This window comes from Dama dama, chromosome 20 (genome assembly GCF_033118175.1).
Source record: "Dama dama isolate Ldn47 chromosome 20, ASM3311817v1, whole genome shotgun sequence".
NCBI classification, from domain to species: domain Eukaryota; kingdom Metazoa; phylum Chordata; class Mammalia; order Artiodactyla; family Cervidae; genus Dama; species Dama dama.
The window spans coordinates 18,216,642-18,228,359 of NC_083700.1; the positions used below are offsets into that span (position 1 = coordinate 18,216,642).

Sequence of the window (11,718 nt, forward strand, 5' to 3'; positions counted from 1 at the left end):
AAGTGCGGGCAGTGTGGACGGAGGCAAGTGGTCCAGGAAGGGGTGGTGTGTCTGGGGACCGAGGGGCTCAGTGTGATGAGGGGAGGAGGGAGGTGAGCCTGCACCCTGACTCAGGCTCTTCCTGAGAGTCCTGTTCCCTATGAAGAGTAGGCCCTCTTGAAGAGATGGCCTTTGTCTTCTGGTTCCTTTGCTGGTCCCTGAGGTGGATGAATTGTGGAGGGGTCTATGCTGACGATGCCACCAAGAGCCTGGTCTTTGCCCTCTAGGAACTTTTACTTTAATCATTTGTTCTCAGACTCTCTCCAGGATTCAAACCCCCCAAACCCCAAATGAAACCAAAACAAACCAAAAAAAAACCCAAAACAAAACAAAACAACAACAACAACAATAAAAACCCTGGGATATGTTTAAAATCTAGATTCTTGGATTTCACCTCAGATAACCGGGGTCAGTAAGCCAAGAACGGAACACAGGATCTTCATTTTCACAGTATCTGGAGCTTCTGACCCAGGTGGTCCCCAAAGCACCCACTGAGGATTGCCAGTCTAGGCAGAGGCGGTGATGCAGCCAGCTGAGCCAGATCTTGACAATGGGACAAACGTTTGTGTTAAGTCAGCAGCTCAGGCCATGCATCTGCTCTTGATCAGGGAAGGAGTAACATAAACAGAGCAACCTTCTGGAATTTTCTTCACTGTCTTTGGAGCAGAAGACGTTCTTTACTGCTTCTGGCTGTTGCTTGGATCACTGTCTCATCCTGTGAGGCTCAGGTGACAGGAGGTATAGGCAAAAGCTGGACGCTCCCCTTTCCAGTCCCTCCTGCAGCACCTGGGTGTAACCTGGGTCGCACCTCCAGACACTTTCCTGGGCACAGCCTCTGCGGGAAGCCAGGTCCTGGTCTCTCCGTTTGTCCTTTTGAAGTTATTAAAAGCCCTGGAAACTCAGGCAAGCTTTTTTGTATGTAAATGATTAATTACCACTGTGAAGATACAGAACCAGAGAAGTGTGGGACCTCGGTGGGGGAGGGACTCTCCTGTTCCCTTCTCAACTCTGTTCTCTGAGATGGCTCAGGGGCTTTGACAGAGTGTCCAGTCCTCTCTCCAACTACCAGCTCCTCTTCTTGCCTTTAACACAGCTGTCCTGCCTTTACTGGTTATATGTGGATGAGGTGGCAGGCCAGGCCTCAAGTGTGGGAGAAGGAGACTGTGCTGCATGTTGCCTTTGCTGAGGGTGATTCAGGAGGTTTTACTTGAGGTTTATGTGAGGGTCAGGCTCTGGGAGTGGCTTCGCAGAGGTGGGGGAGGGAGTGGGTGTCATTTCCCTAACTGAAGCTCCACTCAGGAATAACTGCTCCTCCTTCCCCATTGTAAATAATTGATGTCTCTCAACCAAGCTACTGTTACACCCAGGGAAGCTGTAAGCACGCACAACCCCCACCCACGTCTGTAAATTGGCTGTACCCTGGGGAGGACCGCTTTCAGACTCTGAATCAGAGATGTCATTCAGCACATCAGAATCTCTATCTAAAGGAACGTCATCTCTTCCCATTTCTCAACCTCACCAAGTGTTTCTCACCCATTGCCTCCTGTGATCCTCAGGGTTCTGTGAAGTGGTAGACAAGCAGACTATGGCACAGAGATGAAAGTGCCATCCCAGCCAGGCCACACGAAGGGTGTTGTCGGGTAGGGCTAGGGCCCTGTGTTTCTGATCAGTGCAGAGACAGTGCCACTCTGGGGTAAACCAAGAGATGAGGAAGTGCTGCTGGAACCTGGGGTCCCTGCCAAACCTCTTTGAGGAAGTCAGGGAAAGCTCCACAATGGAGGTAGCTGTTAACCTACATCTGAAGGATGGATGTGTTTCCCGGGGACAAAAGGAAGTGGAAGGGAATGCTAGGTAGAGGACTTGACATGGACTTCAGGAAACCCTAAGGGTTCCAATGAGAAAGGAGGGGAGAGGCCAGTGCTGGGGTAGGAGAGGTGGTCTTCTTAGAGACCTGTTTTTCTCTGGCTCAGAGATGGTACTGTTTCCAGGACACTGAGTATTTGATGAAGGAGTCTGGGTCCTACTCCTGGCAAAGTTACACTCAAGATCAAGGGTCAAACTCAAATATTTTCAGAATCAAGGAAGCAAAAATTTGCGACAGTCTGGTAAAAGAAAAATCAAGCTAAAATATAATTTAACTCCATTTTCAGTGGAAGAATCCAAGACTCAGAGAAGAGAAACAGTTCGTCCAGGGACACAACCACTATGGGCAGAACTGGATGCAGTGGGTGCACACTGGCATACTCCTTCTGGAGTGATCAAACTGAAAATTTAAAATAACTATGACTAATACGCTGAGAGCTATAGTGGAAAAGTGGGAAGTAGGTAATATGTAAGATTAGACGGATAATGTAACTGGAAAGATGAAAACTTTAAGAAAGTTATGAAAATAGTAGAAAATAGACATAGCAGAAATAAAAAACATTATAATAGCAATGAATGTCTTTGATGGGCTCATTGGTAGACTGGCTACAATTGAGGAAAATAATCAGTAAGCTTATGTCAATAGAAACTTTCTAAATAGAAAAGCAAAGAGAAAAAAACAAGAACAGAATATACAAGACAATTACAAAAAGTGTAACGTACATATAACATGAATATCAGAGGAAAAGAAAGAAAGAAGCAGAGGAAATATTTGAAGAAAATAATTGCTGAGAATTTTCCAAAATTAACAACAGATACTAAACCACAGATCCAGAAATATCAGAGAACACCAAGCAGAACAAATGCCCAAAGAACCACATTTAGGCATAGATTATATTCAAATTTCAGAAATTCAAACACAGAGAAAATCTTGAAAGAAGCCAGAGGTGGAGAAAACTGCCTCACCCTATCTATAGAGGCACAACAATAAGGATTTTATTGGATTTCTCTTCAGAGATCATGCAAGCAAGAATAGTGGGGTGTTTATAGTGTTTAAAGACAAAACTCACCAAACTAGAATTCTGTACTCAGTGAAATTATTCTTCAAAAGTGAAGAAGAAATAAAGACAAAAACTGAGGGAATTTGTTGCTAGTTAGACCTGTCTTGGGAGAAATGTCACAAGAAGTTCTTCAGAAAGAAGGAAAATGGTGTAGATCAGAAACTTAGACCTACATAAAGAATAAGAATGTTGGAGAGGGAATAAATGAAGATAAAATAAAATCTTTTATTTTTCTTATTTTTTTCATTTTTTATAAATTTATTTTTTATCAAGGTGTAATTGACACACAACATATTTTTCTTATTCTGAATTGACCTAACTGATTACAGTTTGTTCAAAATAATTATTATGGTAATGTATTAGGTGATTATCTATAAGAGAAATAAATAATAGCAATGTAATAGGCAGAAGAGGAAATTGGGTGTACTCTGTTATAAGGTACCTGCAAGACCTGTGAAGCAATACAGTATTATCTGAATGTGGACTTAGATTACTTGCAAATGTATATTACAAATTCTAGGGCAACCACCAAAGACACTTAACAAAACAGTATAATTGATATGTTAAGAGGGAAAACAGAACCATGTAAAATGCTCAGTTAAAACCAGAGAAGACAGAAAAAAGAGTGAAAGATGAAAAAAACTCACAAAAAGAGCTATGAATAGAAAACAGCTATGAATATGGTTGATATCAACCCAACTATATTAATAGTCACTTTTAGTGTGAATGGTCTAAATATACCAATTAAAAGAGATTGTCAGAGTGAGTTAAAAAATAGGGCTCATCTGTAGGCTTTCTGCAAAAACTTGCTTTTATTTCATTTAAAAAACATCTTTTTTAGTTTTATTGTGGTATAATTGACAAAATTGTGTCTATTTAAGATATACAATATGATGGTTTCATATAAATACACATTGTTAAATGATCACCTCAGTTAAGCTGATCAGCATTCATTACCTCAAATAGTTATAATTTTTTTCCCCCTTTCCTTCCCCCACCCACTACCCCTGCAACCACCTGTTTAAAGAAATCACATTTTAAACATAAAAACACAAATAGATAAAAAGCAAAAAGATGGAGAAGAGTATATCACACTAACACACACACACTTAGAGATTTTAATTAATTAACTAACTGATTATTAATTTCAGACAGATAAAGCAAGACTTCAGAGCAAGAAAAGTGATCAGAGACAATGAGTGGCATTACATAATGGAAAGGGGTCAGTTCTTCAGGAAGACAACAATGCTTCTGTGTATGCTCCTAGTTACAGTGTATCAAAATGCATGAGGCAAAACCTGATCGAACTGCAGGGAGAAATAGATGAATTCACTATTAATGTTTGGAGAAGGAAATGGCAACTCACTCCAATATTTTTGCCTGGAGAATCCCATGGACAGAGGAGCCTGGTGGACTGTGGTCCATGGGGTTGCAGAGTGGGACATGACTGAGCAATTAGCACTATTAAAGTTGGAGACTTCAACACCTCTCTATCAGAAATGGACAGATACAATGGGCAGAAGATCAATAAGGACATAGTTGAATTGAACAGGTCATCAATCAATTGGATCTAACTGACTTTTCCAGACTCCTTTAGCCAACTACAGCAGAAAACACGTTCCTCTTAAGCTCATTCAGTGCATTCATCAAGATAGACTATACTCTGGGTCATAAAACACGTCAACCAATTTTAAAAGAGTAGAAATCATACAGTGTATGCTCTCAGACCACACTGGAAATAAAGTAGAAATCAATAATAGAAAGACGGCTGGAAAATCCCAACATTTTCACAGATCAAGTAACACACTTCTAAATAATATGTGGGTCAAAGAAGCTATATCAAGAGAATGTAAAAAATATTTTGAACTAAATGAAAATGAAAAGACAACTTATAAAAACTTTTCATTTTGGAATGCAGCAAAAGCAGTGCTTAGAGGGTAATTTTTATCTTTGAATATGTGTATCAGAAAAGGAGCATCTAAAATTAATAATCTAAGTTTGCATTTTAGGAAATTCAATCATTAACATAGTACTAGGTACAGATTGTTCATAAATGAGAGTTCTTGTACTATTAGCTATTATTTCTGCTAATGTCTGGATGGGTGCATAAAAACATTCTTCCTTTCCAGACACCCAAAGCCACAGTTTCTGGAGCTCAGCAAACCCTTTATCTCTGTCCTAACCCACTGTCTCCCATCCCTTTTACTCTAGCCCCATGGAGCTTGTGATGGAGCAGAAGTTCGGGATGAGTTAGCCTGGGTGCAGTGTACACAGGTAGGTCCTGGGGGTTCTGATGGGAAATTCTGAGCAGAGCTGCTATGCTCTGGGAGGTTGGTGGGTAGCACACAGCCAGGGTTCCTTGCTGGAGGCACCAGCCCAACTCTGAGCCTCACGGAAGATCCTGTTCTTTTGCTCAGATCCATATTTGTCATGGGTCTTCCTCCTTCTCTGTGGCTCTGTGCCAGGCTAGTGATTTGAGTCTGCCCCTTGGCTTCCCATGCTCAATGCTCCAGCCTACTAGGCTGCCCACTGACACAGGGGAACAATAATCTGAGCTTCTACTTTAGGAAACTAAATCACTAGCTCCCTGCTTGATCGCAAATAGTGGTTCTTTTATTAGAAGCTAGTATTCCTCAATGCCTGGATGGGTGAACAGAGCAATTTTCCTTTCTGGAGACCCAAAACCTTACAAATGACTTAAGCTAGATTTGACTTGGGTGAGCAGCGCTTGGGCTTAACCAAAAGGCATTTTTGGTTAAGACACTGGAAGATTCCCTATAGCCTATCTGGTGGTGGTGAGTGACACAGGAGATGCTGGGGTGTGACTGGGTTGCTGTGATTGGTTGAAAACACTGCTGTCTTTGACAGTAAACAGGACTGATCCAGAGTTGGTCCCCAGGATCTGGGCTCTGTGTCCTGAGGCTCACCTCTTCTTTAAAAAATATTTGTTTATTTGACTGCACCAGGATCTTAGTTGCAGATGTGGGGTCTAGTTCTTTGACCAGAGATTGAACCTGGGCCACCTGTATTGGGAGCCTGGAGTCTTAGCCACTGGACCACCAGGGAAGTCCCCCTTCCTCATTTCTTAAACACAGCACAGATACAACCAGGGTCTACCCTGGGCCCCTGGCATACAAGTCATCAGTCAGGGAGGCTGCTACACCAAGGGAACATGAGGTCACAGGTCAAAATCTCTGGTCACCTGAGCAGGATACCACTCTGAAAGGAAGATAGGAAAGTGAACAGCTTGTAGTATCTGAAGCAGAATTTTTGACAATCATGGTCACTTTCATGCAAAAGAATACTGCATAGCAGTGAAAATCCACAGTAGTAGACATCCTAACATGATGAAACTTAAATTTACTATTGATCTTAAAGGAGGCAGACAGAACACAGAGAACTATTTCCATTCATGTAAAATTCAGAAATTAGGCAAATTACAGTGTATACAGATAAATGCTTAAATGGTAAACTGTAAAGAAAATAGAGAGCTTCAATCATGTAAGTTTGGCTGGTGGTTTTCATGAGAAGAGAGAAGAGAGGGTGGTGACTGGAGGACATGTTTTCTTTTTTGATCTAAGGAAGGTTATAGGTTGTAGAAATAAGTTACTGGGCTGTACATGCATTTTTGTTTGCTGTATATTTCTGTAAGTTTGAGCTATATAAAAAAATGTCAACAGCACATGGACCAAAATAACTACTCACATTTGCAAGAATGTATTCATATAGACAGAAGAAATTGATGCTTTTTGTGAAGAATGGAATGGGAATGGAGATTAGAGGAAAATAAATACAACAAGAGCAGGACCTTGCAAGAGATTGGAGGTATTTGTGTTCCAGGAGTTAAAGATTATAAATAGCTCAGCCTCTGAAACTGAGGCTGAGAACTGAACAAAAAGAGAATTAACTCTAAATACTAAAAAACTAATTTTAAGTATTTTGACATGGTTCAAAATTTAAAAGCTACAGTTGGACTTTAAGAGGGAATTAAGTCTCAGTTCCCCTGCCCAAAGTGTCTTGCATATTCTTCTTGGGAGGCTTCTCATCAGGGATGAGAATGGATTAAATGAATAAATCAGGGAGGAGTGGGCCTGAGAAGGTGAATGTAACGTGAATAGGGATGCCTGTGTGCTGGAAGGCCCTGACTGGGGCTCAGCAGTAGGAAGGAGCCCAGGGACGCCAATGCCTGAACTAGCTCCCTCACTCCACGGGAGGAAGTCCCAAAGGGAGCAAGAGCTCCCAGGGAGTCAGCAGGGCAGGTCCCCAGAAGCCCCCAGGCCTCAGCTTGGCTCCAGGCTCCTGCTTCCTGCTCTGGAACCAGCCTTTCTGCAGCAGGTTGGGACACAGCAGAGCCCAAGGCCTGGCCGCCAACTTCCAAGAGACTGTTCAGCATGGAGGGAGGGGGAAGTTATGGAAGACTTGGGGGAAGTCAGCTCAGGATCCAAGAGGAGACTTTGCCCAAGTCCCCGCTTTCAGGCTCATCCCATGGTCGTCACCACCACTGGACCTAGATGGTGGGCCCGGCTGGCCCAGGCAACCCAGGGGCTGAGAAGGGAACTCAAGTTCCCTGAAAGTCCCCTCAGCAGGTGATAAGGCCGAGCCCATTGCCTTCTCTGTGTTCCCTCATCTGTCACTGTGGGCCATGACACCTGTCTCCCTCCCAGGATCCACTGAGGACCTCGTGTGAAGATGGCAGTGAGGTGACCTACTTCACTCCCCTGGACTGTGAGTCCCAGAAGGAAGGTCTTGAGATTTAGTTGAAGGATTAATAGAAGGTTTTGAATTAGGCTTTTCTGGGATCATATCTGGAATCTACTGTCTACTAGCTGTATAATCTTAAAATCTTTATAAACCTGATTTTCCACTCGTACCTAGAGACTACAGATCTAGCTCATAGCTGGTGAGGACTAAGCAGGCAGCAATGGCAGCAGGTATTTTGATGCCTGGCACATCTTTCGCTCTTAGTAAATCGTGGTTATTACACTCAGACCAAGTTTGTAGAAGGACTAAGTGAACGAAAATGGAGACCTTGCTGCCTTCAGAGTCCAAAATTTCGCCTTTCTTAGGTCCAGAAACCCAGTTTTCTCTACTCTTATCCCTGTCCTGTTGCCACACACCCCACTGGCTCCAGATGAAGCAGGGGACAGAGAAGCCTCTGGGGAAGATCCTGGGAGGTGCAATGTGTCCTGGGGTTCTGTTGGGAAAGGCAGAGCACACCCTCCTGGGTGTGGCCCACCCTCCTGAGTGGGGCAATGCTCCAAGAAGCAGAGAGCGAACAGAGCCGCGGGGCTCCCAGCCCCTGGAAGAGCCCGGCGGAGCCCTATAAAGGGACCAGTCTCTCTGTCCAGTGCACACCTCACTCGTCCTCCTCCTTGGTGACGTCTCCTCTGATCTGGTAAGTCTGCTCTGGCCTATCTCCCTTTTCTAGGAGGAGCCGGGAAGCAGCTCTGGGAGGGAAAGCGGCAGCCTGTGGTCCAGTCCCGACTCTGCCCACAGGGCTGTGTGCCTTCACCCCTGCCGAGGCCCCATCTGTGTGGCAAGATGGCCAACACTCCCTGCTTCTCCACTGGCTCCTCGGTGATGCTCTGGTGGACACGTGCCCAGTGGGAGCTGAGGACCCTCCCCCTCCTCTTGCTTTCTTCCTTCTCTGGACTCACCTGCTTATCAGGTCAAAAGACCCACTGACCCCACCCTTGAGGAGAGCGGGAGCCCCAGCCAAAGCCTCAACCCCAGGCCTGGACCCCCGCTCACCATGACTCTGGTGAGACGTCCTGCCCCCACCTGGGTGAAAGACTGATCAACCAGCGCTCCCCCCGCCCCCCCGGCAGGAAAAGGCTCAGGGGCCGTCCGCACACAGGGCTCGGCTCTGCCCTCGGCCACGCTGACAGAAGGCCTTGGGTGGGTCCTCTTGCTGACAGCACAGGGGGATCCTTCTCCTACATCAGAAGGCAGTGGGGTTTGTCTTAGATACTGGCACGCGTGACACAGGGTCATCTCCTGGCTGCTTAGGAAAGTCTGGGATGGGAGGGCTGCTCTGTCCAGTTTCTCTGGTTGGGGTCCAGGGCAGCCCAGACCTCTGACTGCTGGGGGAAGAACCTGCTTAGGGAAGTTAGACGTTCTATTTTAATGAGGCCAAGCCTTGGAGATGCAGATAGTGCCCAATAACAGAAAATCAGAAGGACCCCCATCTCCCACATTCCACCCAATAGCCTAGAACTGGGGCATCTATTTCTGTTCATTCCAAACCCCAGGCTGACTCTGGTCCCCAGTCCCTCTTTTTCTCTCAGCGATGGTCCATGAAGACCCCTACCAGGGCTCAGGACAGGGCTGTGTTTCTGCCCATCTCATGCAGAGCTTGTTTATGGCCTTGGAGGAGGGGTGGCCTCTAGGGGGCCTTCCTGAAGCAGCCCAGGAGGCTCAGACCAGAGCAGAGATGACACTGTTCCGCCCCCGTGACTCTGACCCTGACGCTGAACCTGGAGGAGATGGATTTGCTGCTGTTTGGGGTGTGGGGTCACCCAAAGGCTCTGGTTGCTGGGTCCCACCTCAGACTCAGTTTTCTCACTGACCCCCCGTCTCTGCTTCCACACGCTGTGGTCCTCACCACAATGGAGTCTGCTGATCTCCTTCACCTACTCACACCCTGAGCTGTGGGGCCCCAGGTCCCACACTCGGTCGGTCACACCCTCCTGCTCCTCGGCCACTCCCCCCACCAAGTGGAGAAGCACAGTTTCTTCTGCTCCATCTGAGCCTCGCTTCACTGGCTGCTCGGTCCCTGTCCAGGTATCCTAACTGGGGACCCACCCCTGGGGGGAGGATACAAAAGGTCATTGATTCCTCTTCCGGCAGCTTATTTGAAGCCAAGATGAGCGGCTCTCAGCTTGAGCAGGCCATTACAGCCTTGATCAAGCTGTTTCACACATACTCGGGAAGCAATGACACCATCAAGAAGGAGCCCCTGCTGCAGCTGCTGAAGGAGAATTTCCCCAACTTCCTCAGTGCCTGTGTGAGTGGGGATCTGGTCCCCCATGGTGACTGGGTCCTGGCATGACTGAGGATCCTTTCCTGGGTGGCTTTGGACCAGTCACTCTCATTCTCTGATCCTCACATTCTCATCTGCAAAAGTGCATCATAGAACTTCCTATCCTGTCCTATATCGGGGTGTAAAGAGATGATGTATGTGGCAAACTAGGAAAATGTGTGGATATAAGTAGTTGATGATAAGTTATCAAAAAGCGCTACAACTGGAGGGCAGTGGATGGGTCCCCTCTCACCTGTCTCATCTTCTGTATGAGACTCAAACTCTTCTGCTCAGATCTTGAGAGGCTCTTGAGGCTCCCCTCAGGGTTCTTGAGATCAGAGGGAAGGTGACAGAAATTCCATCATTGGCAGAATTTTTTTAATAGAAACACAAAATTTTACTTATTTATCTAGAAATATATTTGATTTACAATGTTGTGTTAGTTCACGTGTACAACATAGTGATTTGATATTTTTATAGATTATACTCCATCAAAGTTATTATAACACATTGGCCGTATTTTCTATGCTGTACTTTGCATTTTTTTATCTCTCTCTCTTTTTTATACCTAGTAGTTTGTACCTGTTAATCCCCTTCCCCTGTCTTGCCTCTCCCCCTATCCCTCTCACCTCTGGAACAACTTGGTTGTTTTCTGTATAAATGCATACTGACAGAATTTAACCCCTCCTTTTGCAATGCTGACCTGATTTAACTCGACAATTAGAATTTTCTGAATGAATTACAAGAAGAAGAGGTTACTAGGTAACAAAGAGGTTGGGTAAGTAAGAAAAGGGAACTCAGAGCATGTAGGATCCTGGAGCCCAAAGAGAAAATAGGAGAGGAGGGTTAGATTGAAGATGACAAGGATGGAGTTTATGTATTATTTATTTATTTAATTGAAGTATAGTCGATAATATAGTTATAATATAATATAGTTATAATATTGTGCTAGTTTCAGGTATGCCACACAGTGGTTCGGTTATATTTACACATGAGTAGGGCTTATTTGGGGCTTCCCTGGTGCCTCAACTGGTAAAGAATCCGTCTGTAATACAGAAGACCCCGGTTTGATTCCTGGGTCCGGAAGTTTCCCTGGAGAAGGGATAGATTACCCACTCCAGTATTCTTGCCTGGAGAATCTCCATGGACAGATGAGCCTGGTGGGCTATAGTTCACGGAGTCGTAATGAGTCAGACAGACTGAGCACAACACAGAGTTTATTTGAGTCCCGGAGCAGAACTTAGGTAGGTGCAGCCTTATAGGGGGTTGAGGGGGTGGCCTGGGGCTGGAGACCACCCACCAGCACACCGATCAGGGCAACTCAGGGCAGAGCCTGCTCGCCATGTGACTCTCCCATCTAAGTTCACACTTGGGGAGGGACTCTCTGTTGAACTGCAGGGCAATGTCAGTGTCCCCACCTCATCCCACACCTCCCCTCCTCAATGCCACACCAGATACCTTTGGGCTGTGCTGGGTCCTCTTTTCTCTGTCTCTGCCTCTTCCTCTTCTCCCAGCTCATCACTCTTGTGGGGCTGAAATTGCCTTGTTTTGTTGTTTTTTTCCCCACAGGAGAAAAGAGGCAGAGATTACTTGTCCAATATCTTTGATAAAAAAGATAAGAATAAGGACCATCAGATTGACTTTTCTGAGTTCCTGTCCTTGCTGGCGGACATAGCCACCGACTACCACAACCACAGCCACGGAGAAGAGCTCTGCTCTGGGGGAAATCAGTGA

The 11,718-nt window shown here is 45.5% G+C and overlaps 1 protein-coding gene across 2 annotated transcripts; it reads left to right on the top strand.

Annotated features, from left to right (window-relative positions):
• The first annotated feature begins 8,685 nt into the window (after window positions 1-8,685).
• On the top strand, window positions 8,686-11,718 carry S100A7 (S100 calcium binding protein A7). Of its 2 annotated transcripts, XM_061119882.1 has the most exons (3): window positions 8,686-8,724; window positions 9,813-9,969; window positions 11,554-11,718. In XM_061119882.1, exons 2-3 carry the CDS (start codon window positions 9,829-9,831, stop codon window positions 11,716-11,718), a joined length of 306 nt encoding a protein of 101 aa, XP_060975865.1. In that variant the 5' UTR covers window positions 8,686-8,724; window positions 9,813-9,828. The 2 variants fall into 2 exon arrangements, with proteins under 2 accessions (XP_060975865.1, XP_060975864.1); XM_061119881.1 differs by lacking the exon at window positions 8,686-8,724 and having other exon boundaries at window positions 9,741-9,969.